The 25,137-nt window shown below is 45.9% G+C and overlaps 1 protein-coding gene and 1 non-coding gene across 2 annotated transcripts in view; one reads left to right on the forward strand and one right to left on the reverse strand.

The window, feature by feature from the left end:
- The window catches only part of SORD (sorbitol dehydrogenase), a 34,473-nt gene extending 10,947 nt beyond the window's left edge, over positions 1 to 23,526 (forward strand). The window contains exons 2-9 of the mRNA XM_008583092.1: positions 907 to 940; positions 3,942 to 4,106; positions 8,010 to 8,169; positions 13,412 to 13,530; positions 15,722 to 15,787; positions 16,764 to 16,939; positions 21,107 to 21,228; positions 22,157 to 23,526. Of these exons, the coding sequence (XP_008581314.1) occupies positions 907 to 940; positions 3,942 to 4,106; positions 8,010 to 8,169; positions 13,412 to 13,530; positions 15,722 to 15,787; positions 16,764 to 16,939; positions 21,107 to 21,228; positions 22,157 to 22,322 (1,008 nt within the window). The 3' untranslated portion in view covers positions 22,323 to 23,526. The remainder of the gene's footprint in view (positions 1 to 906; positions 941 to 3,941; positions 4,107 to 8,009; positions 8,170 to 13,411; positions 13,531 to 15,721; positions 15,788 to 16,763; positions 16,940 to 21,106; positions 21,229 to 22,156) is intronic.
- On the reverse strand, positions 11,708 to 11,781 carry TRNAI-GAU. The gene has a single exon. It is a non-coding gene; the product is annotated as a tRNA-Ile (tRNA).
- Positions 23,527 to 25,137: the final 1,611 nt, after the last annotated feature.

A 25,137-nucleotide genomic window follows, 5' to 3' on the forward strand; every position in this document is an offset into this window, starting at 1 on the left:
GAACCTGTGAGAGTGGCCAGAATGCAGGTCCTATGTGTTCCCGTGGGGCTCCTAAAACTCTACATGGAGGTTTTGGAAGAGAGGATCAGGCATCAGTCTGCTCTTCTCACACCTGTTTAGAGAGAAAAGCCCTTGTGTGCAACTACCAGAAATGCCATCATTCTTTCCCTGTAGGAGTTTGTATTCCAAACAAATCTGTATCTAAGAAAGAGTTTTTCCAAGAGGGAAGGAGGATCTAGAGACCTAGAAGCAGCCCAAAGATCCTTTCTGCCTGAGGGTGTGTGTAGCTACTGAGCAAGTCCCACCTGCGAGTGAGATGAGGCCAGAAATTAGACAGCTCTTCCTGGGCCTGTAGTTCTTACCCACCCTGGGATTGGGCCTTGGGCTTGTGGGGGCAATTGGCAGTTACCCAGGGAGGGAACCCGGCTTTAGAACTTTATCCCACCCAGTGACATGTCACTAGTGTAGTCCTCTGTATGTTGTGCATGCCTTTGTCTCGGTCAGTTGCTCTGTTATTCAGAAAAGTGTTGGAGAGCTAGGCAGGCTTTCCCTGCATGCCATGCAGTGTACCCTTCAGGCATGCACCCAGCAGCAGTACAGTCTGAGCTTGTGTTAATACCAAAAAGAAATATTTAAGTGAATTTCCATTTTAATTTTTTTTTTTTAAAAGATGACCGGTAAGGGGATCTCAACCCTTGGCTTGGTGTTGTCAGCACCACGCTCAGCCAGTGAGCAAACCGGCCATCCCTATATAGGATCCGAACCCGTGGCCTTGGTGTTATCAGCACCACACTCTACCGAGTGAGCCACGGGCCGGCCTCCATTTTAATTTTTAAAAACAGAAAATGTTTGTAAGGTGAAGTTATCATGCATGCTAAGTGACTTTTTCTATTTTGTTTCTTTTAGGAGAACTATCCTGTGCCTGAACCAGGCCCAAATGGTAGGTCCTTGGGAAACTTGACTTATATTTTATTGTTCCTTTTGTTTACCTTGGAGACATATGTGCATTGCTCCTTTACCCCCCATTTCCTACTGTTTATTACTTTTGCCTCCATTAGAAAACTATGCTTTTGTTAGGCTGAGAACCTAGACCATTATCCACAGTATGGCAGTGGTGGTGGTGGGGGTGGGTGGAGGTAGGTTTATCTTGGCTGCTACGTGAAATAAAAGAAACAGTGATAGAACCAGAAGTATTACCATATCAGACTGCTGACTTGTTCCAGAGAATTTTTGATGTAAAGTGTATGGACCAAAGGCAGAATTGTTCCTCTTTTGACCTAATAAGAGTATCCTATCCACCATAGCTGCTACTGGGGCTGCCAAGTCATGTTCTAGCTCTAACCCAAACTTTGAAAGAGAGTCTATTTTCTCCCTACCCCAACCCCGCCCCCCCTTTTTTTGACAGCTGGCCAGTACAGGGATCTGAACCCTTCACCCTAGTGTTATCAGCACCATGCTCTCCCAAGTGAGCTAACTGGCTAGCCCAGGAGTGAGTCTATATAACTTAATCTTTTTTCTTTTTTGGCAGCTGGCCAGTACAGGGATCGAACCCTGGACCTCGGTGTTATCAGCACCAGGCTGTAACCAGCTGAGCTAACCGGCCAGCCCAAGACCTTAATCTTTTAATTAGCAAGGAAGCATTGTGCCAGCCCTCCCTCATTCCCCAGGAAGGCCAGTTACCAAGAGTGGGACAGCCCAGGGCCTTCTGTCCAGTGGGAGCAGGAGGCTTGTCCCCTGCCCTAATCAACCAAGCAAAGAAAGTAGGTGAGCATGCGGGGGTAGGTCCCGCCACCTTTACTCCACTCCTCCCAGGCGTCTCACTAGATGATCCTGCAGGGCTGAGCTGACACGCTGATACCTGGGGTGGCGTCTATATCTGAGGAGGTTATGCTGCTGTGTTGGGTTGGGCAGATCTCTACTGACAGCTTTCCCGTCCCTCCCATCCCTGGAGTCCTACTTCATAATCTGCAGGACCCTGAGGTGAGGCTGGGGGTGATGGGCAAGTGTCTCTTGATAGTTAATCCTCCCCCTCCCTTACCCAGTCAACTCAGGTCCCCTTTCTGTGCCTGATGAGTTAGGAATGTCCTTCCCCACCCTGCCCCACCACACCCCAAGCTTCCTCATGAAGATCAGATTAAAGGCAGCCCTCCCGGTGGCTCCAGGGCTTTGTTACTCAGAGGTCAGTTGGGCTATTGACTTTTAAGTGATAAGAATACAGACTAGATAGATTATAACTGTCCTATCAGTGTTTAGCAAGTAATGTATATTTAGGGTTAAGCATTTTCACCAGGAAAACATGTTCGGAGAAGTGAAAGAGGCACCTCACTGTGTCCTGAAAAGTAGGTGTTGATTCTGGAGGTGGTCAAACAAGGACTATCTTGTACCCAAAGGATGCTGGTACAGCTTTTCTTCAGAAGCAGCATTCTGCTCTTACTTATCTCTTGCTGCCCTTGAATTGGAAGGGGAAAAGATAGTACATTTCAGTGAGACTTCTAGCAAGTCAAATCTAATGTCTTACTACAAATTGGCAATTTCTTCTAGCAAGTCAAATCTAATGTCTTACTACAAATTGGCAATTTCGAGAGAGGAAACTCCGAGATAGTTTTCCTAATTAAAATCAATTTTCCCTACCTTTGATCTCAGAATTCACCCTGCCATCTCTTACTCTGTTCACCAAAACCAAGGAGTGAGAAAGTTCTGCAGAGCCACACCTGGTGGCTCGCTGGTGGTTTGTGGCAAGGGCAGTGTGTGAGACATCTGAATTCATAACAGAGCTTTTGGGTCTCTTTTTTTTTTTGGTGACTGGTCGGTGAGGAGATCTGAACCCTTGATGCTCTAATCAAGTGAGCTAACTGGCCAGCCTGTGTCTCTGTCTTTCTAAGGCAGACTTTTTTCTCAGGGAGATATTTGTAATGTGATCATCTCAGTCAGACTAGGCCAGTAATCCTTTAGTACTTATCTCAGCAAAGGAGCTCAGTAACATCATTATTTTAAACTTGGAAGACTGACAACAATACCACCAAATCTTACTTTATTCAAATGCTTGAAGGGGAAATGCCAGTTGAAATCTTCAGATGGTTTAAATGAAGCTGCACCTTTAAAAAGAACAACAGGCCTGAAGAACTCAGCCTGATAGTTCACAAAGTGTTGCCAAGCTGAGATTCTGCCAGACTCATTCTTATGAATAGATAAAGATCAGGCATAGCGTATTAGTCTGGAAACAATTATCTCCTGGAAAATAGTTTGTTCTCTTAAGTGGTGGTACATTTTCTCCTACTAATAATACCTTGTTTATGCAGTGTATTGGTCAGGGTTCTCCAGAAAAACAGAACAAATAGGATGTGTGTGTGTGGAGAGAGAGAGATTGATTTATTTTAAGGAATTGGCTCATGTAATTGTGGGGCGGGCCTGCAGTCTGGAAATTCAGGTAAGAGCTAATGTGGTGTTGAGTCCCAAATCTGCAGGCCAGGGAGACTGAAAACTCAGAGTTTCTGTGTTGCAATCTTGAGGAGATTTGCAATCTCCTTTAGGAAACCTTTGCTTCTAAGACCTTCAAACTGATTGGGTGAGGCCCACCCACTTTATGGAGGGTAATCTGCTTTACTCAAAGTCTATTGATTTAAATGTTAATCACATCTAAAAAATACCTTTACAGAAACATCTAAACTGGTGTTTTGACCGAACAACTGGACACCATAGCCTAGCTAAGTTGACACACAAAATTAGCCATTACATGCAGTTAATTTGCTCTGTGGAAGCTTTTTTGCCTTGTGAGACTTAATCACAGTTGCTGTTTAGCTTGTTTTCTGTGGTTTAAATTTTGTGCCTGACCTTGGAAACCCAGCCTTTTCCCCTGTCCAGCAGGAAATCACTGGGCACGTCAGTGATAGAGGAGTTGTCCTCTTCCTCATTGGTTTTCTCCTTCTCCTTTCTGTTATCAGAGGTGCTGCTGAAAATGCATTCTGTTGGAATCTGCGGCTCAGATGTCCACTACTGGCAGCATGGTCGAATTGCTGATTTTGTTGTGAAAAAGCCAATGGTGCTGGGGCATGAAGCTTCGGGAACAGTCGTAAAAGTGGGATCACTGGTAAAGCACCTAAAACCAGGTCAGCAAAGTCCTTCAGCTAACTGATTTATATACTCATTCAACATAAATATTTGTGCATGCTTTCTCTGGGCCAGCCCCTTTGTTAAGCACTGGGGCACAGCAGTGAACAGACAGTCTTAATCCCTGCATGCATGGATCTTACCTTCTATAAGGGAAGACAGGCCTGAGACAGACAGTTGCTTAGTCACAATGTGATATGGGCCGCAGAGAAGAATGCAGATTGTGATTGGTGTGTTTTACCTCTAGCTCATTTGAGAAAGGGACAAGTAATCCAATACCTAAAGGCAAGTAAGAAATAAGCCAGGTAAAGTGATAGAGAAAATATTTCAGACACAGGAACCACAAAGTGCCTCCATATGCTGAAAGCCAGGGCTTTGGAATCAGTCTTTAACTTTTATTGGATAATGGGAAACCTCCAATATTTTTTCTAGATTTGCTTAATTCATGCTCCTAGAGTGAGGAATTCTCAGTTGTGGCACACTATGTTGTTTCCCACACAGTGAGTTAAATCCAAGCTGTCTTGGCAAAGTCAGCTGTTGGCTTTAACCTTACCTTGCTAATAAGGCCACTGCACAGCTTGCAGATGATGTCAGATTATTTGGGGGAAGGTGGAGGTTATCAGGAGGTGCCATCCTGGGTTAGTTATAAGGCTCTCTAGGCCCAGCCACACGGAGAGGGACTGACCAACTCTGAAGAAGTTAGGTCTTGATTGGGAATGTTGTCAGGACCTCCATTCATCATTGGTGGAAGCTGAGAGAGCTCCTGTGCTGTTGCAGGGTTATACTGAAGTGGAAGGTTCATAGTTCCCAATAGCCACTGATGATTGGTTCCTACCTGTGGGACGAGGTCTCTAAATATGAGTTATAACAAGGAGTGGGGTTCTCTAAATGTAAGTTATAACACGTGCTTAGTTAGTATCTACAATGGGTCCAGTCTTGTGCCAGGTGCTTTGAGATTATATATATATATATATATATATATATATATATAAGATGTGGTTCTTGGATGCTTAGATCTAGTTGGGGAGACCAGACATCAGGACCTACATCAATACCAATAATTAGAGACAAGGCTGTAGTGTGCAATCAGGTGTGGGAAAGAATAGGCTCTAGGAGTTCAAAGAAAGGGCATTTGTTACGGGCAGAGGTGGTTAAAGAAGATTTATGGAGACAGGTCTGTGAGTTGGACATTTAATGGTAATGATGATAAGAAGTGGCTAGTTTTTATTGATTTGCTATTTGTTAGTCTTCAAGTTAAACACTTACATATAATTCTTTATTTCATTCTTGAGACAACTCTGTGAGACAGGCATTATTTTCCTCATTAACAGATGAAGAAATTGCAGCTTGGTTATTGCCCAGGGTCACAACGCTAGTTAGTCACAGAGCTGGGATGCACCCCCCTGCCCCGGTCTTTCTGACTCTCGAGCAAGTGCTCAGAACCATTTGGTTGCCCAACATCTTGAGACTTGAGAAGGATTTTGAGTTAGATAAGAGGTCAGAAGCTAATATTCCAGTTACCAGGAACAGAATAATGAAATTACAGAGGCAGGAGTAACATATCTGGGTTGCTAATAAGTCTACACTACTTGGAGCAGAGGTTCTTTGTTAAGGAATTAGTGGAGATGATAAAAATGCATAATATGTATTAAAGTCCCTCTTTAAAAAGCACTGTACAACTGTGAATTGTTTTATTATTATGATGTAATAATATAGAAGGTACAACTGAATAATATAAAACTTTACCTGATTATGGAGGATTCTGAATGCTGGGTTGAAGACTTCATCCTATTAAATTATGGCAGAGGCATAATTTGCAGAAAGTTCATTGAACGGTGGAGAAAGTTGAGTCAGAGGAAATAGAAGGAAGAGACATGTACAGGGACACGAACACATTTTAGTGGTCAGAGAGATTTCTGTGGGTACTTTTTCTTTTAGGATATGAAATTTTAATTTAAAGTGTTTCATATGATAACTTTTAATTTAAAATTCTATTTAACTAATTTGGAAAGAAGAAAACTACTCATTGGGTATTTGTTAAGGCAAGGAAGTATTTTTAATTTATATACAATCTGGCAATCTATCTTAAATTTTGAACTTCTTCTACAATAATACCCACTCAGGTAATTATTATAACAATGACAAACACAATAAAAAGAAGTACTACTTTTTTATATTACTACTACTACTATCACCATCACTACTACTACTTTTAATAAGTGCTAACTGTGTACCAGGACTCTGCACTATTCTGTGGGTACTTTTATTTCTTTTTAATTTTTTTTGGCAGCTGGCTGGTGAGGGAATCTGAACCCTTGACCTTGGTGTTATCACCACCACTCTCTAACCAAGTGAGCTAATGAGCCAGCCCTCTGTAGATTCCTTAAACACAAAATGACTTATAAAAAAAATAGCTTAACTCCACCACTACCGAGAAGAGCAGACAGTCAGACCTCCACAGCTGTGGAGTATGCACAAAGCAAATGTATTTTACAGGGCCTGGTTTTCCAAAGCCTTGCAGTTTCAAATATTGACCTTGCAAAGGACAGGAAAATTTCCCCATGCTATATAGTCTCTGTTGTAAGATAAAGAATTGTAACATAGCAAGGTTGCTGGCTCAAAGACAGACAGGTTACTGATTGATATGTAAAGATATTGGGAAATTGCTGTAAGAAGAGAATGTTTGCTAAAATCAAGCTTTTGTTGCAAGTTGCATTATGGAATGTGACCTTGCCTGTCTTACTGAATGTTACCAGCTTCTATTGTTAAACTTGTTAAACTGTACTTAGCAAAAACCCCACCTATGTTCTCTTCCTGTAACTTCCTGGTCTGGAGAATAAATGCAGGAAGAGAACCCCAATTCATGGTTAATTTCCCAAATGGAAGGAATGCCTCTATCTTGAGGGTTTCTGGAGATTAACCCCTTTTTGGGGCTTCTCACTGCTCAGAAGAGATGGGCTTTGAGTAATCTTTGGCGGCTCCCTCACCCAGGGGAAAAGGGGTGACAAATCAGTGGGAGGCAAAGCAACACACAGCTTATAACTCTGTGACCACCTGAGCTTCTGCTTCCTCATCTCTAAAGCAGGACAATGCCACCTTGTTGTTTTGTGGTGTATATTTGGAAATTTTCATAAGAAAAAAGTAGGGGAAAAAACCAGTTAGAGAGCAATCCTCAGGCTGGGTTTCCAATCAGGTAGTGAAACATAGATTAGAAGTACGATTGAGCCAGCCATTCACAATCCTTGAATGTTACTCTGCTGTACCAGTCTGAGGCCTCCACATGTCATCAGCCTTGGCAGTTTTGCTAACCAGGAATTGGTTGACTCCTAGTTATTGTCTAAACACAACCAGTCTGAACATAAAACATGCCATAATTATAGCTCTTGTCTTTAAAAGGTCTGGTCCCATATTTTCAAAACAAGTGAAGAAAAAAATGTCTGCAGGCTCCATGCACTAGCTACCTCTTTTGCAGCATCTCAGGATGGGAACTGGAGTTGGCTTGACTTAGAGATGAGACTGGTTCTGTGCTTCCCAAGCTGGGGAGGGGCTGTGGAGCTGGAGAGCTGGTTGGCTGGTTGCAGGAGCTGGAAAAAGGCCAGGCCAGACTTGTCTGTGGAGAAGTGGGCTGGTCCTTTTCTTCCAGAGTGTGAGTCTGTGCTGCATCCATGTTTCCTTCGGAAGCACTAATGACTGGGCTTGCCTTGGGTACCCTGCATCCCCAGGGAGGAGGGTGGACCATTAGGCTGGATTCTCCCATCTGGCATCAGTGCATGAGCATGCAGGCCTTCGTAGCATCCTGCCTCTGCTCTTGATTTCAAAGTTTGGATAACAGAACCAGGCCAAGGACAGGCAGCCTCTACTTCCACTCTTGGACAAGACACCATCTTTGTTTTCCTCTTCAGGTGATCGCGTTGCCATTGAGCCTGGTGCTCCCCGAGAAACTGATGAATTCTGCAAGATTGGCCGATACAACCTGTCGCCGTCCATCTTCTTCTGTGCCACACCCCCCGACGATGGGAATCTCTGTCGGTTCTATAAGCACAATGCAAATTTCTGCTACAAGTTAGTGTCCAGGGCCCAGCCTGTTACCTGGGATCTCTTTCTTTCCATTTGGTGATCTTTCTTCTAGTTTTCTGTGGTGATTTCTTTATTCTTTTCAGTTCATAATTCCAAACACAAGTCATCCCCTGGCAGGCCTGCCCTTGGTGGCATTGAGGGAGGGTAACCTCACCAGGGCTGAGACTGACTCACAGTGGTTCATTTTAGATTTTCAGTTTAACTTTTCCTCACTGAGAGCAATGGTAGGAAATTGTTGCTGAAATCACTCATCCTCTCCAGCCATCCTGGAGAGAACTTACCGTGGTTTATCCTTCATTATTAGTTTCCACTGCAGCTACCTGAGAGGGAACCTATAACAGCAATGACCTGGACAATAACAACAACTGACATTGACTGAGGAGGCAGGGAGTGGTGCCAGGGCGTGAGCTTTGGGATACCGATCCGCTCCCTCCTAGCGAGTGACTTTGAGGAAATAATTTCACCTTCCTCTGCTTCAGTAAATGTACTCACCAGAATATTAAATAAGGCAATGCATATAAAGTCATCATTGCTGTTACTGCATGCCTGCTCTTGTGCTAATAAGTGCCTTGCATGCCTTATCTTATTTAACCTTCACAAGAATAATGGTGAGGTGGGTTTCATGATTGCAGTTTTATGCAAGGGTTAACTGAGGCAGGAGGCTGATTGACTTGAGCACAGAGCAGAGCCGGGAGTCCAACCGGGGTCTCCAGGATTCTCAAGTTCCTGCCCTGTGCCTACTGTCTTACCCCAACTCCTGCCTGAAATGATTTTGGGGTAAGAAGTTATGTCTGGCAGAAGCGTGCTGCACCTTCTACATGGGCCCCACCATGGAGCTCTGGGGTGCTGATGTGCTGCTCTTCCTCTTACCCAACCCGGGTGTGTTTTCTTCCCACTCCAGCCTGACCCCGGGGGTGGCTGTCAGCCAGGATGGGGCTTGTCCAATGGAGGCCAGGTGCCAGTTACAGGAGCAGTCTGACAGATCCAAGTTTTTCTAGTGCTCATTGGAAGCCTTGAGAGGAGTCACAAACCAGAGGCCTTGTGATGAATTTAAAGCAACACCTGAACCTGCTCTAGAAGAAAGCAGGTTATGTGGGCAGAGTCCGCCTTTCAAGTAGTTTCTGAATCAGCCCATCTTTCTCTGGATCTTTTCCAAGTCAAGGCACCAAACAACATTTTCATGGAAGACAGAAGAGAATAGTAATAAAGCTCAGATTAACCACTGGTCTCTGCCATTTACCAACTGTGTGATCTCAACAAGTTAAGTTTTGTAACCTCAATACCTTACCTGCAAAATGGAGGTAATAATAGCACCTTCCTCTCAGAATTATTGATGAGATTCAATGAGAAAGGCATATCAAGTACCAGCACGAGGTCTAGCACATAGTAGGTGCTCAATAAATGGTACCACAACATGTCACAGCCATGGTCATGTGGTCTGGAGGGTGGAGGTACAGGATTAGGCCTGAAAGGGAGCCTTGGGCTGGGGATGGGGTGGTGGTAGTTTGTAGGGAATGGTGGGGGAGAGGATTGTCTGGTTGGCATTGGCAATGGGAGGGCTGAGGAGGGTCTCTGGGGCGTGTAAACCCTGTCTCTCTTCTCCTCCCTGTGTACTTCCTGCCTGTGTCGCCAGCCCAGCCCTGGACCCAAGTGCTCCTCTCTGATTTCTCTTTGTGAGGTTTCCTATACTACCACATCCTCTTTATTTTCCTACCCTCCTATTTTCTATCTGTCTGTTTCCCCTTTGGTTTCTTGATCATCCTTTACCCCTTTTTGCCTGTTCCCTGAACCTATTGTAAAAACCAAGTTGCCTTGTCATTCTCTGGTGTTTATAAAGTCCTGAAAGTTCAGGACTGAGAAGAAACTTAGAGTCTTCTCATCCCTGGTCCCTGTCAACCCCAACTGGACAATGTTGGGGAGGGAGGACCCAGTGACTCTCCCAAGGTCTGTGGCAGAGGGTCTGGGTCCCATGACTCCTCGTCCACGTGTCTGCCTCCATGCCAGGCGGCTTGCCCACGGGGCTGGCTGTGCTGAGTTCGGGTTTGATGAGGCAGCATCTGCTTCATGGGTAGGGTACTCTCCTGGATGACAATCCTCTCTTATCACCTTCCTCAATCCCAACTCTCCTTGGTGCAGTTCCCACCAAAACCTACCCTCAGCCCAGAGCCTTTATGAGCTCGGTGGGAGGCGCAGATGTGAAGGGGCAGGCCTGTCTGACAGCGTGTGTATGGGGGTCCTTGAGAGGGTTTGGGGATATTCATCATTTTATTTTAAACTTCTTGGACATGAGGAGAGACAGTGAAAATAAGCGAACACAGAGTCATGGTCTGAGTCAAAGTGGGATTTCAACTTTCATTAGAGAGGGTCAGAGAGAGCCGGAGCCCAGAAGGCAGGTGTGTCAGAACAGTTAGCAAGAGGGAGAGAGATCAGGAACGAATGGAGATGACAAGAGAGACAGAGACAAAGCGGGAGATGGAGAATGGATCCACAGAGACAAGAAGTGCAGACATCGAGACTCAAGGGACAGACAGGAGAGGCAAGAAGAGGAAAAGGGACAGAAATTAGAGATAGACATCCAACTGTCCTAGTGCAAAGAGAAAAAGCTTTCCCAACTGTTCAAGCAAAAGTCCAGGGAGGTCCCTATTGCCTTGGTTTGTTTGTACCTTTCAATCATCAATATGGCTAGGGAGATGGGGGTTTCTGATAGGTAAAGACTGACTCATCTGCCTAACCTGTGTTGGTGAAGAAAGTATTTCCCACAAGAAGAACTGTTCACCTAGCAGAAGGAAGGTGAAAATGTAATGGGAAGCCAGTATTTTTTATCTTGCTTAGAAGATAAAGGGTATACATGTGAAGGTAAATATTTAAAATTGGAATTGTGAGCAAATATAGAAGGATGTATCTTCATCAGCATTTGATATGAGCCAACAAAAAGTGCAACCAATTGTTTCAGCAGAGTACCACTCTGTACACTTAATTAGGAGACTCTTATTCCAGTAAATTTTGCATACAATCAAACCTCATTTATTTCCCCTGAAGTTAATTGAAACAAATCAATATCATCATTAAAGCATCATATTGAAACAAATGTATATCATCATTATGCAAACAAATGTATATCATAATTATGCACATTATTGATTAAATTTTCTAAAGCCGCTTTTATACCTTAAAGCTGAATACAAAGATGACTCTGACTACAATGAAAATAAAATCCTTTAAAAGCAAAAAAAAAAAAAAAAGAAAGAAATTAGAGACACAGTAAGATGGACTGACAGTTTCTAAAGATTTGGAGAAAGATGACAATCCTCAAGACAGCAAGAGAGACAGGAAGAGTCAGAGGGAGACCTATTAGAGAAACTTATCTAAAATTTGACAGTAAGACAAAAAGATAACGGGAGCTCTCTCCGAGTTCCCTAGCATTATCTACCAAGCTTGCTTCGGGTCGTCTGACTCCCTACGCAAATCAACTCTTTTTGACTTGACTACTTCTTGTTCTGCGTTTGCTTGTTTGTTTGGCAGCTGGCCAGTACAGGGATTGAACCTTGGACCCTGGTGTTATCAGTGCCACACTCTAACCAACTGAGCTAACTGGCCAACCCCCTGACTTGACTACTTTTGATCAGAGTCCAGATGGTGTGCAGTTAAATGCTAACTGGTAGAAGGTTGATAGGTTGTAGATACTTTCTGTCTAGTGTATCGCCCCGTAGGTCACTAAGCAGTTTTGTATTCGACTTTGCTCTTTTATTTGTGTTCATTCTTTCTTTAACTCTCTCTATAGTTCTTTCTTTCCCATCTTTCTGTAACATCTGTCATCTTTCTGGTCCCCACAGTGAGGTAAATAAATCTTTGACACGTGAAAAAAAAAACAAAACTTTTTGCCTCATATAGAATTGATGCTGGTAGGGTGAGTAGGAGGGGTGTGGACAGTGGTCAGAGCAAGAGAGTGGATTGGAGTCGGGGGGGGCGATGGGAGAGAAGCAGAGGCAGGAGAGAAGAGGGTGGGTGGGTGGCAGCTGGGTTGACCCCAGGCCTCATGATTGACTTTCTCTGGGACTGTCAACAGTGACAGGAGGACCGTGGGAATGAGCACGTGGTCTGGCTGCCACCTTTATTTCTTTTTGTAATTTGAGGGTTTTCATGTTCCTGCATGTGAAGGTTTGGGGCACTGGGTAAATACTGGACAATGAAGAACTAGCAGAAATTGGATATTAGCTACAGAGCTGCTTGCACCAAGAGGGAGCTGAAGTGGGACAGGCAGGGGAGGTGGAATCAGGAGAACTGGGTTCATGTCTTGCTTTCCCACTCACTAGCCTCATAACTTTGGGTAAGGCTCTTAATGTCATGGAGCTCCAGTTTTCTCTTGTAAAATAAAGGTAAAAATATAGCCTTCCTGTCCTGCATGACGGGGTTATAGTGAGGATTGAATAAGATAATGGAGAACTCTCTAATCTGTAAAGGCTTATGCAAATGTTTGCTGTTATCATTGGTGGGATTGGCGATAGGACTGAGATGCCAGTGGAAGTGAAAACAAGAACCCAGTGGTGAAGGTAACACGGCATTTAATCAGCTAAGTGGAACAGGCCTTTTTGCCATCATAAGTAGTCTTGGGATGGCCAAGCAGCTGCTGTCCTCAGCTGTGGCTCTACTGGAACGTGCAATATGGGGGACGATGAGCAGAGTGATTCCTACTGCTGAAATGCTGTTTTGCAACGTTGCTGATAGTTGGGACGGTTTGCTAAAGTGGGACCAGAAAGGCTGGGCGTTTGAGAAACAAATAAGAGACTGGAATATGGCTATGTTAGCCTCTTGTTAAATGAACTGTTCACTTATTAATGACAACCACACCATACATACCATGTGGAAGAAAACATAATGTGTTCACATTTACTGAAGTGATTTCTCCAAAGAAAACCATTTTCAGAGGGGGGCGGTGTGGCATTGGTTCTGGAATTAGACATATCTGGCTTCTAATTCAAATCCTTTGAGCCCCTCATTAGCTTTGAACCTTTGGGGCAAGTTATTTAACCCTCCAAGCCTCAGTTTCTTCATCTGTAAAATGGAAATAATAGTACCTACCACAGAACTGTTCTGAGGATTTACGTGAGCAAATGTATGTAAATTGCTTAGCACATTGCCCTGTATATAAATAAATGTTCAATAAATCGTAGCTATTGTTATTATTGTTAACAGAGGATCTAACTGTGCGTGTTGAATGACTCCTCAGGCTTCCTGACAGTGTCACCTTTGAGGAAGGAGCCCTGATTGAGCCACTCTCTGTGGGGATCCATGCCTGCCAGCGAGGTGGGGTCACTCTGGGAAACAGGGTCCTTGTGTGTGGAGCTGGTAAGAAACACATGACATCCTGGTTATTGGTTCATTGACTGGGAATGTGGGGACCCCTCTGCACATCTCATTCCCCCTCCAAAGGCTGGGATTGGTTCTAGAATCTTTCTGTGTAGGGGAGGACTACAGTATCCCATTCCCTCAGTGACCAACACTTTGCTAAATACACAAATATCTGCAGACTCAATAGTAATTCATATTACATTTCCAGGCAATATAGCATTTTTGCTCATTTGAAGAATGAATCTCATGATTATTTTCAAACCCTTGACAGGAAACTAGGGAAATATCTTTGGTAGTAAGGGGAAGGGCAACTTTTGGAACTTTTGAATCAGAGATGTGATGGCCTCGTTCCATCTATGAGCAAGATAGACCCTGCTCCCAGCCAGTGGAGGAGTGGCATCCAGGCCACCATGAGCAAGCTCTGCCTGCAGAAGGGTCACAGCTAGCTGCCTTCCACCATCCCCTTCTTCTAGCCACCCAGAACAAACCCTAGCAACCTCAGACTGAATCTTTCTAGGCTTCTAACTGCCGGTGACCCAAATAGCATGCTCGTACTCCTTGTGGTGTGTTCCTTCTGCTCACTTGTGAGTGGTTTTCTTAGGCAAAATAAGTGACCGCCGGGCTCCTTAAGAGGGGTGATGGGTGTAGAACAGATTTGCTTCAATGAGCCAGCAGACTGCAGGACTCAGGTGACGGATTCTTTAAAAAAATCTGCATAGGTGGTATCTTTTTGCTACAGGAAATGAAAAGTCATACATACCACACATATTCGTGCACACACACAGAAATTCACCCATAGCTCCATCACCTATCAGTATGAGAGAACTACTATTAATCTTTTCGTGTAGAATCTTTTAGTTTTTTTGTTTTTAATGAGACCATGCTAAATATGCTTCCTTTTACGTATTCTTTATTTTTTTATTTATTTTTTTAAAAAGATGACCGGTAAGGGGATCTTAACCCTCGACTTGGTGTTGTCAGCACCACGCTCACCCAGTGAGCGAACCGGCCATCCCTATATGGGATCCGAACCCGTGGCCTTGGTGTTATCAACACCGCACTCTACCGAGTGAGCCACAGGCCGGCCCTACATATTCTTTAAAAAAATTAGTATACCATGAACGTTTTTCCATGTCAAAATTTTTTTTTTTTTTTTGTTTTTGGGTGGCTGGCCAGTACAGGGTCAGTGTAATTTTTATTTTTTTAATGATTTTTTTTTCTTTTTTAAATGTCTGGCTGGTATGGGGATTCGAACTCTTGACCTTGCTGTTGTAACACCATGCTCTCACCAACTGAGCTAACCGGCCAGCTCAGTTGGCATAATTTTTAATTGCTATGTAGTATCCCACTGTAGTTTATTTGACTAATCACATTTGCTGGACATTTCAGGTATTATTTTCTAGTGTTTTGCTTTCTGGGGGAACTCACAAAATTGTTTTTGAGGAGTGTGTATCAAAAGCAAATCCCCACAAATATTCTGCATTGCCTTAGTTGGTGGGTCCGTTTTTTATGTTAAAAGCATAGTGTCATCCAGCATGCAGATATGGTAGGGAAGCAGGTGGTTTGAGTATGCTGGAGCTGCCTGAGCTGCTAATGGCTCAACCCAAAGAGCCAGCTCACTTAAGGACAGCTGCCAGGGTGATCTTCAGAGGATACCTAAAAAGGATATGTCTCTCCTGGGGGAGGTGTGATGGGTTCTCATGAAGGTGGGGTCCAAAGAGAGAACAGGAAAACATACCCCAACCTTCTGATACTTCCTACTCTCTGAGCAAGTATGTGTTTCCTTGAATCCTCTGGTTTTTTGAGATCATCTCCAATCAGGGACCAAGAGTAAGTAGAAAATATCTAGCTCTGAGGGCTGGCTGGATTGGTTAGAGTGTGGTGCTGACCCATCAGGGTCAAGGGTTCAGATCCCTGTACCAGCCAGCTGCCAAAAAATGAAAAAGAAAATTTCTAGCTCTGTATTATGAGAGGATCAACTAGAACCTAGCACCAGGAGCATATTTCATGTAGAGAATAATTCTCATGCATTTGACAAATTGTTGTTAAAGTCTTAGTATGTTGCCAAGCACTGGGATAGGTGCTAGAGATACACAGAAGATATGGTTACTGCCCATGGCCTGGACAAGGGGGAGAGCTGCTGATGTTTACAATTTTACGAATGTCTCCCATTTTCTGCTTTGTTTAGGGCCAATTGGGCTGGTCAGTTTGCTTGTGGCCAAGGCAATGGGAGCCTCTCAAGTAGTGGTGACTGGTAAGATTTTCATTTTAAATCTCCTTGAGGGAAAGCAGCTGGGCGTACAGTTTGGAGCAGGGCATGGGATTCATTTCCTTCGTAGGTACTGGGTTTCTTTTTTTTTTTTTTTGTCTTTTTGTCTTTTTTCCGTGTCCGGCAACGGATCGCAACCCTCAGTGTTGCCCCCGTACCGGACCGGGGACCGGCAACGGGATCGCAAGCCTCGGCGTTGCTCCCGCGCCTCGCTCAGCCAGTGAGCGGGAGCCGGTCTGTATGTGGGATCCGAACCCTCGGACGGGAGCGCCACCGCGCTTCCCAAGCGGCGCACTATCCAGTGCGCCACCGGGCCGGCCCCGGTACTGGGTTTCTAAAGAGGCTCCTCCTTCTCCTGGGACCCAGGGTTGAAAAGTCCATTCAGGGGATGACTAACTCAGAACAGGATGAGGCTCTTTTGTCAAGGGAGGGGGTGGCTTTTTATGTGTGGTCCTCAGGTACCCCTACTGCCCCCTTGATCCTAACAGGAGGCTCAGCCCTTGGTCTATTATGACCAAGCTTAGAAGGCAAAGAGGGTCTGTTTGTGCATGTGATGTGGGGTTGGTGGTGTGTGTGGTATGCATATAAGGGGTGTCTGTGAAGTGTTATGTGATATGGGTGGGAGCTGTGAGAGGAATGTGAGTTTGCATGTGTGAGGAGAGGTTATCTGTGAGTGTGTATGTGGGTGTGTGTGTGCAGTTGTGTGGTGTTTCTGGGGTGTGTGGAGATGTGGAAGGGTGTGAGTGTGTATTTTGTGTGAGGAGAAGTTATCTGTGAGTGTATGTCGAGCTGTGTGGTGTGTACGGCACCATGTGAGGGTGTAGAGTATGTGTGTTGAGCTCAGCAACACCACATTTCACCAGAGCTTTGTTGCCACCACCAAATCTTGCACCTCCATTTTATCTCCCTCCTAATCAGTCATCCCGTGCTCAGTGTGAAAGAAACTTTTGTTCACCTTTAGATCTGTCTGCCTCTCGGTTGTCCAAAGCCAAGGAAGTTGGGGCTGATTTCGTCCTCCAGATCTCCAAGGAGAGCCCTCAGGAAATTGCCAGTAAAGTGGAAGGTCTGCTGGGGTGCAAGCCTGAAGTCACCATTGAGTGCACGGGGGCAGAGGCTGCCATCCATGCTGGCATCTACGTGAGTAGGAGGAGGGCAGCTGGAGCTGATGGGCAGCTTGGGGAGTTAGTGCAGGGGAGTGAACGGAGCAGAAGTAAGGAGTCCCGTGATAGAGCTTCTCCACTTATTTGCTGTGAGACCCTGAGCAGACTTGGTTAATCTCTTGGAATCCCTGTTTTTAATTACACTTGCCTATATCCTCATCTGGAGGTTCATGCAAGGTAACAGATATAGTTGGACCTTGAAAAATGTTAAGTGGCTCACTCCTTTAGGATGAAGTTGCTTTCACGCTCATATCTGTGATCATGAAAGTATAGTGCTTTTGTGGGCCGGCCCATAGCTCACTCGGGAGAGTGTTGCTGATAACACCAAGGCCAAGGGTTCAGATCCCATATAGGAATGGCCGGTTAGCTCACTGGGTGAGCATGGTGCTGACAACATCAAGTCAAGGGTTAAGATACCCTTACCAGTCATCTTTTTTTTTTTAAAAAAAGTGTAGTGCTTTTGTAAAAAGATCTAGAGAGGAATAGAGAACCATGCCTTAGTTGAGTGTGGGAAATCCCTGTCTTGTTTCATTGAGGAGAACTGCAGTCTTTGAGTCACTGACACAGTGTGACAGCCTTCAATTCAGTTAGTTGCAAAGGTGAGGTGATTTTTCAGGGTTGCAGTTGGCTACTGCTGTGCTCTCCCCTAGAACCAGGAGCAGCTAAGGGCCAGTGCCTGATTCGCCCCCCAGCGACCCACTCACCATTTATGGGAAGTTGGCAGGGAGTTGGGGGTGAGGAGAGGAAGTGGCATTGACAGATCAAAGTATAAGGAAGAAGGGAGAAAGAATCTCTTTTAGGTTCTGAGCCCTGTGGTATGCCAGGTCCTCTGCTGGGTACTTAAAAACATGATGCCTAATCTGCACAATAGCGTAAAGTTCAGTTATCACTTAATGCTGAGAGTCATGGTGACTTGCCTCAGGCTCAGGTCTCAGGTGAGTGCCTGACTGCAATGTCTGAGCTTTCCCTACTCTGTCCTACTGCTTAGCAGAGGTGGGGAAGGAGGGAACTAGCAACTGTACTTATGAGGAGGGGCTGGGCAGCCGGCAGCTGTATCCACAGGGAACTCCTGTCCCCTCCTCCGAGACCGCCTTCCACAGCAGCACTGGCTTCCTCCTTCCTTCTGAGTCACAGCTGGTTCATACACAAGGGCACTTTGCAGCACGTGAGACGTTCTGGGGAAAGCTGATCCCTTTGGCTGTGGGGCACGCCCTTGGGCCTGGCACCCTGACAGGGCTGCCTAGCCCTCCCACCAAGATGCCTAGTGGCACTGGGGGCTGAGGAAGCAGTGGGAGGGAGGAGCAACTGCCACCTTTGCCCTGTCCTGAGTTTCAGCTGGAGTTGGCCAGTTCTCTGCTTTACTGTCACAGATAGTAGTTACCATGTGGGAAGGGGTGAAGAGTAAACAAAGCTCAGAGAGACGATGGGTCTGTGTGTGATCGACCTACCCACAGTATGTCCTGGGCATCTGCTGTGTGCCAGGCTTTGTGCTGGGCACTTTGAGGGCCATGATAATGAGTAAGGTGTGTCCACTGTCTTCAGGTTTTGCCAGGTCAGTGAACCCCATCCCACAGAGAAGCAATGTAGGCTGTGGGACTTAAAGGCCCTGGCTTTCCTTCCTTTTCTGCCCTGCCCTGAGAGCATTTGGGAACAGTTGACGTCTCCAGCTATTGATGGTGGGGCCTGATAGCCAGCTACCTGAGGTAGGCATGGAGGAGAATGTGACCCAAGGGCCTTGCTAGGCCTGAAGCAGTGTCTCTCCTGATGTGGGGAGTGGAGCCATCATGCATGACAGGTGCTGTAGAATGCTACAGGCCTCTCTGCCAATGGGCAGTTTAGGCAGCAGCACCAAATATGGACATATCTGAGCATCACCTTCCTGCCAGGTCATGACTACATAGTGTTTGTGAGGAGACTTGGCAGATGCCTTGGGGTAGAACCGATGTCATCTCCTTGGTGCAGAGGTCACACCCTCAGGACAGTGGTCAGGAGGTCCAAGATTTCCTTGACCTGTGTTCAGCAAACTGGCAGCTTGGGATGGCTAGGTGGTAATGTTCTTCCTCATCACCAGGAGAGAGGAAATGCTGATGGGGTAACAGTTTTCCTAGAAAACTGGCTGAGAGGGTAAGTCCAGGGTCCCACAGCTCAAAAGCGGCAGTGCTGGAGTCACCCCCACATTGCTCAGACCCCCTCATTCTGCCTCTTGCTCATGGCACTGCAGGCCTGTCTCTGTGGTGTATCCTTCACCTCCAAGACAGAGTCTGTGACATGTGCCTTTTTGCAGCTCCACTGTTCAGCACTTGGAATGGTCCCGATAAGTGCTTACTGCTACTGCTGCAGACTATAATGAAAACGTAGTGTGAGTGAATTGCCTATTTTTCTGTCTCTCACAACATTGAGCACAGTGATCCCTAGAAAGTTCTGGAGCAGGCACAACACTCACATGGAGTTATATAGAGATTTCCAGCAGAAAACCTGCCACGTCTGATCCACTCGACGGAGGGAACTGATAATGCAGATAAATACTCAAGGAAGACAAAATCCATATGGCAGATATCGTTAGGATGCACGTCTCTGGGACAAAAATGTTTCTGACTGCCAGCCTGCACGTATAAAGCTGTTTTTTTTTTCCTTTTTGTCTTTTTTCGTGACCGGCAACGGATCGCAACCCTCAGTGTCGCGCCCGTACCGGACCGGGACCAGCAACGGGATCGCAACCCTCGGTGTTGCACCCACACCTTGCTCAGCCAGTGAGCGGCCGGTCTGTATGTGGGATCCGAACCCTCGGCGGGAGCGTCGCCGCGCTCCCAAGCGGCGCACTGTAGTAGTGCACCACCAGGCCGGCCCTAAAGCTGTTTTTTTTTAAAAGATGACCGGTAAGGGGATCTTAACCCTTGACTTGGTGTTGTCAGCACCACGCTCAACCAGTGAGCTAACTGGCCATCCCTATATGGGATCCGAACCCGCGGCCTTGGTGTAATCAGCACCGCACTCTACTGAGTGAGCCACGGGCCGGCCCCCTAAAGCTGTTTTTTAAAAAAAGTTATTTTTTATTTTGGGCAGCTGGCTGGTACAGAGTTCTGATCCGTTGACACCGCGCTCTAACCAGCTGAGCTAACCGGCCAGCCTAAAGCCATTTTTAAACCACAGAATTTCAGTAGCTCTCTCCATTTGTGAAGTGCTTGATAGTTTTCTCACCAGCAGTGAGCTAGAAGGGGGTTTCCTTAGAGGTCTGATGAAAATCCTGCCTGTGGAGGGGTGCTCTGGAGGAGGACCTGGTGCTGAGACGTGTAGGGGCTGAAGCCAATAACTGATGCTTAATTTGTAGAGCGTTGGAAGATGATGCTTCTGTGCTTCATTCTCCATTGGTCAAGTGGATCTCTAAAGAAAATAATGGATTCAGGATCTCTAAAGAAAATAATGTTTACTGTGCTGCACTATTGAATTTGGTTTGTTCAGACTGTTGAAGAGTTCAGCAGTATGGCAAGTTTTAGGTTCTGAACCCTGTGGTATGCCAGGTCCTCTGCTGGGTACTTAAAGATCGTGTTCTCTGGAATTTTGTGATACTTGATGCAATTAGAGGACATTTGTGTGATGACAGTGTGTTACTGTAAATGGGAAGTGCGTTTTCTTGCTTTTTTTTTTTTTTTTTAAAGATGACCGGTAAGGGGATCTTTTTTTTTTTTTTTTTTTTTTTAAAGATGACCGGTAAGGGGATTTTTTTTTTTTTTTTTTTTTTTTTAAAAAGACCCGGAAGGGGGTTTTTTTTTTTTTTTTTTTTTTTTTAAAAATGACCGGTAAGGGGATCTTTTTTTTTTTTTTTTTTTTTTTAAAGATGACCGGTAAGGGGATCTTAACCCTTGACTTGGTGTTGTCAGCACCACGCTCAGGCAGTGACCGAACCGGCCATCCCTATATGGGATCCGAACCCGGGGCCTTGGTGTTATCAGCACCGCACTCTACCGAGTGAGCCACAGGCCGGCCCCATGGTAAGGGGATCTTAATCCTTGACTTGGTGTTGTCACTAACCGGCCATCCCTATATAGGGATCCAAACCCGTGGCCTTGGTGTTATCAACACCACACTCTCCCAAGTGAGCCATGGGCTAGCCCTCTGAGTTTTCTTGCTTTTGCCTCCTCTTCAGGCCACTCGCTCTGGTGGGACCCTGGTGCTTGTGGGGCTGGGCTCTGAGATGACCACAGTACCCCTAGTGCACGCAGCCATCCGGGAGGTAGATATCAAGGGTGTGTTTCGATACTGCAACACGTAAGTACGCTGTGGGTGAGCTGGGGTGGCTAGCCTCCAGCAAGACCTGGGCAGGACCCACATGACCTCCAGGACCGAGTCTCTGCCTGTTTACTCATGAGGGGCACTCCCTGGCCACACTGACAGCCAGGTGATGTGACAGGGATCCAAAGAGAGAATAGAACATTCACTCCTGGTTAAAGAACTGGAGGGGCAGAAGGACAGAGGAGGGGACAGATGGAGGAGGGGGGATTTTGATGCATGCTCTTATTGGGTGTCTGCCATTCCTCACCCAGGCCCTCTCTTTTCCATTTCCTTCAGTGGCCAGATCTTCATTTTCTCCCTTTTAAAAGGAAGGAGAGAAAGGAGGACAAAAGCAAGAAATCAGTCCTTTGTTTCCCATTCCTGAGCCCCAGGGTCCACCGAGGGTATTGAGAGGGTCATAATTTATCCCACCCATGTTGTGCAGCTCCACTCTCTGCCCTTCTAGGGCCCTCTGTCTGGGCCATCCTTGCCCAGCAACATCCCTTACTCCTACCCTTAGAGTCTGCAGTTTCATGCCCTCAGCAGAGCACCAGTTTTCCTGTAAACTCTGCTAAGCTGAGCTGCCAGTGGGTGTGACTGGGTTATTCTGGAATGCCTCCCTGAGGCTTATCCGTCTTTTCACAGTGGCTTCCTTAATGTTCCTTATGCCTTTATGCCAAAGGAATTCTAGGTGTCATGGTGGACATTACAGATGGGGGGTGAGGAGTGGGGGCAATTGGAAACAGGCGCTGTATCCCTGAATTGCAAGCCATAAGGTCATTTGTTCCATTGTTGATCTGTAAAATTGGCTTTGCAGACCATAGTGCTGTAAATAAGAATGGCCAAGCTGATCTGTGGTTGGTAGTTTTAGGGACCAGGCTCTTTCTTCCTGAGGGTTGAATGCATTGTTTATGCTCTTTTACAGGTGGCCGGTGGCAATTTCAATGCTTGCATCCAAGTCTGTGAATGTAAAGCCCTTAGTCACCCATAGGTTTCCTCTGGAGAAAGCTCTGGAGGCTTTTGAAACATCCAAAAAGGGATTGGGCGTGAAAGTCATGCTCAAGTGTGACCCCAATGACCAGAATCCCTGATGTTAATTGGGTTTTGCCCTCATCCCCACCCATTTCAGGGCTGATGGCTGGGCAGGAGTAGGCTTTGATGCAGAAGTTTCTTTTGAATGGTAAGAATAATTAAAATAATTCATTATAAATAGAGAGCCTTACCCAGTGAAGTTGGTTTATCTTAAAGACACAAGTAGAGAGAGAGTTTCGGGGAACTTAGCCAGAGTGACTAGTTCATGCTGAGCAAAGTTCAGTGAGTAGGACAGAATTTGACGGGCAGGCGCTGGGAACTCCCCATCTTCCTGGAGTGCCTTCCTTGAGGGAGGAGAAAAGTCTGGTTCTACTAGGACTGACCAGGAGGGGGATGGGAGCTGAGTTGTGAAGGGACAACTTCATCAAGACTTAAATGGCCCAGAAACTAGTTTTCATGAAAATCTGCAACTCAGGGGCTGGGATGAGGGATTGTCAGTGGTTTTGGTTTAGAGCACAATGTTTCTAGGGATAAGTGGTATTTGGTTTGATGATAAAAAGAGAATAAGAAAAGGGACTAAGATAATTTTAAAACCAATCAAGTGGATAAAACCAAAATCCCATGTGAGTTCAAACCAGTTTTCATTCCCCAGTGTGAAAGGAACACTGCTTGAGGATTGTCTAAGAACACTGTCATTTTATTTGCAAGGTGAAGAACCACCTTCCCAGCACTACCCTTAGGCACAGTCCCTTGTCACTAGGCAACCAGAAGACTCCTACCTAAGGACAGTCAAGGGGAGAACTTAAATCATGCCTCTAACTAGTCCATCACACAGGATTAGCCTCCCCTCCTAATGTGAGTGAGGCTCACACTTGCTGATGATTATCAGACAATTTCACTTAATTCTGGCTATTATCAGCAAAACCTTTTCACTTCTCATAGCCAGTTAAGGCTCTTAGTATCTTTTTGTCTGTTGGAATGATATTTCTGAACTTGTCTTATTTTAATTGTGGGGTTTTTCTGTGTAAGATTTGGATCCAAATCACATCATACCCATTTGTGACTTACTTTGAGATTATTAATCAGGAATGAGGATATAGTAGCCGTGACATAACCTGGGCTGCAGCTTTTAATCTCTCACTTTGGCTGTGGGTGGAGAGTAAGTTTGAAGAGGTTCTGGTTTTCTTGTAACCAGAAGGCTGTGACCAGTGCCTGGAATTCCTCAAACTGCTTTGGGTAATAAATTCTGTTGGTGGTATCTGTCTCCTGCTGCCGTTTATGCCTCTGCTTAAGGAGGAAGGGATTTAGGTCACCTGATTCACAGAGGGAAGGATTCCAGAATTTTTATTTATTTTTCTTCATTTATTTTTTGATCCCAGGATTTCTAAAGGTGACACATTTTCTGCACCAAATATAATTTCATTGACTGTTGGGAATTTATATGAATCATCTCTAATCCTCACAGGAAGCCAAATACATATGATTATTTTGCAGATAGGGAAAATATCAATGCTGGAAGAGACCTCAAGATTTTCTAGCACAGCCCTTCAGTTAACAAGGGAGGAAGCTGAGGTTTGGATTGGGGAAGTGACTTGGCAAATCACACAGTGAGTTCGTGGCTGGTGCAGGATTAGACAGAACCCAGGAATCCTGGTGTCCAATCCTTTACAACATGCTGCCTCTCATAGGCCTGAGGGATAAAGGCTGCTCCCCACCCCACCACCCCCACTGAGCAGCTCCTGCTGACTGGAAGACTCACTGAACAATCTCTTGGCAGGAACAACATCTAAATGCCCTGTGCCCACTTTTAGGTGCCCAGGGAAGGAGCTCAGTGTCTGACTGAGCAAGGGCTGTAAGAGGAGAGGGAAGCCAGGAGTGAGCAGCAGGCGTGTGCCAGAGAACATCTGTGCTGTCTTGCAGGGCAGTGAGCTCCACCAAGCCACTTCACTGCTGCCCCTTCACCATCATCCCCAAGCCCTTGGAAAAATTCCATGTATGGAGGGACACAGATGGTAGAGACCTGCCTGTCATGAGGGATGTGGGCCCTAACCAGGACTCGTCACCTGTAGCCAGGTCCAGCCTTGGTCCTTAGCTGGCTGCCCGGGGCTAGATAGGCTTTGCTTCCCTGTCGTGTGGCCTCTGTGCCCTCAGCCTAGGCTGACATGATGAGCAGGGGACAGTACTGGGTAAAGGCAAATAGCCATTAAATCCTATCTGCCTCCCTTGCTCCTAAACTCTGGCTCTACCAACTCCCTGACAGCCTCCTCTCAACAAAGTATGAGCCAAGAGAGGAGGCAAGACTACTACACAAAGGGGATGGAGGGGAAGATTGAGAACCAGGGACTGAGTCCAGAAGTGACTACACCAGCATCTGCTGTGGTCAAAGGCAGACTGCAAGAGGGAGGTGCTGGAGCCAACGTGTCCCTTTTCTCCTTTGGGGTCTGCAGGGCAACCTCCCCCTTCTACCCTCTAGGTTGGCTGTAGGGTTTTTCCCAGCTTTCCTCCCCCCATGCCCCGCCCACCCCCACCCCAGTGCTGGTAGTGCCGGCTGGGTGGGGTCCTCCTCAGTGTTGACTGGAAACGAACCAGGTGTCAGGTGTTGGTGACAGCACACAGAGGCTGTCGGGCCTACAAAGGTTGGGGAGCTTGTGGGGAATTCATATTCTTGGTTCCGGGACTGATTCACCAAATCAATCAATTTTGATCAAGCATTTGGAGGAGGTGGTGGTGATAGGAATGGATCCCTGCACTTCCTGCAGCTCCTTCCATGCATTTCTGTACATATAAAACACGCATACATATTCTAAACATAAATAAGCATGTACTTTACCTCCTTTTTTTCATTTGCACCCATAACATAAGGACTTTTTAAAA

Source organism: Galeopterus variegatus, unplaced genomic scaffold (assembly GCF_000696425.1).
Source record: "Galeopterus variegatus unplaced genomic scaffold, G_variegatus-3.0.2 Scaffold2829, whole genome shotgun sequence".
Lineage (NCBI taxonomy): Eukaryota > Metazoa > Chordata > Mammalia > Dermoptera > Cynocephalidae > Galeopterus > Galeopterus variegatus.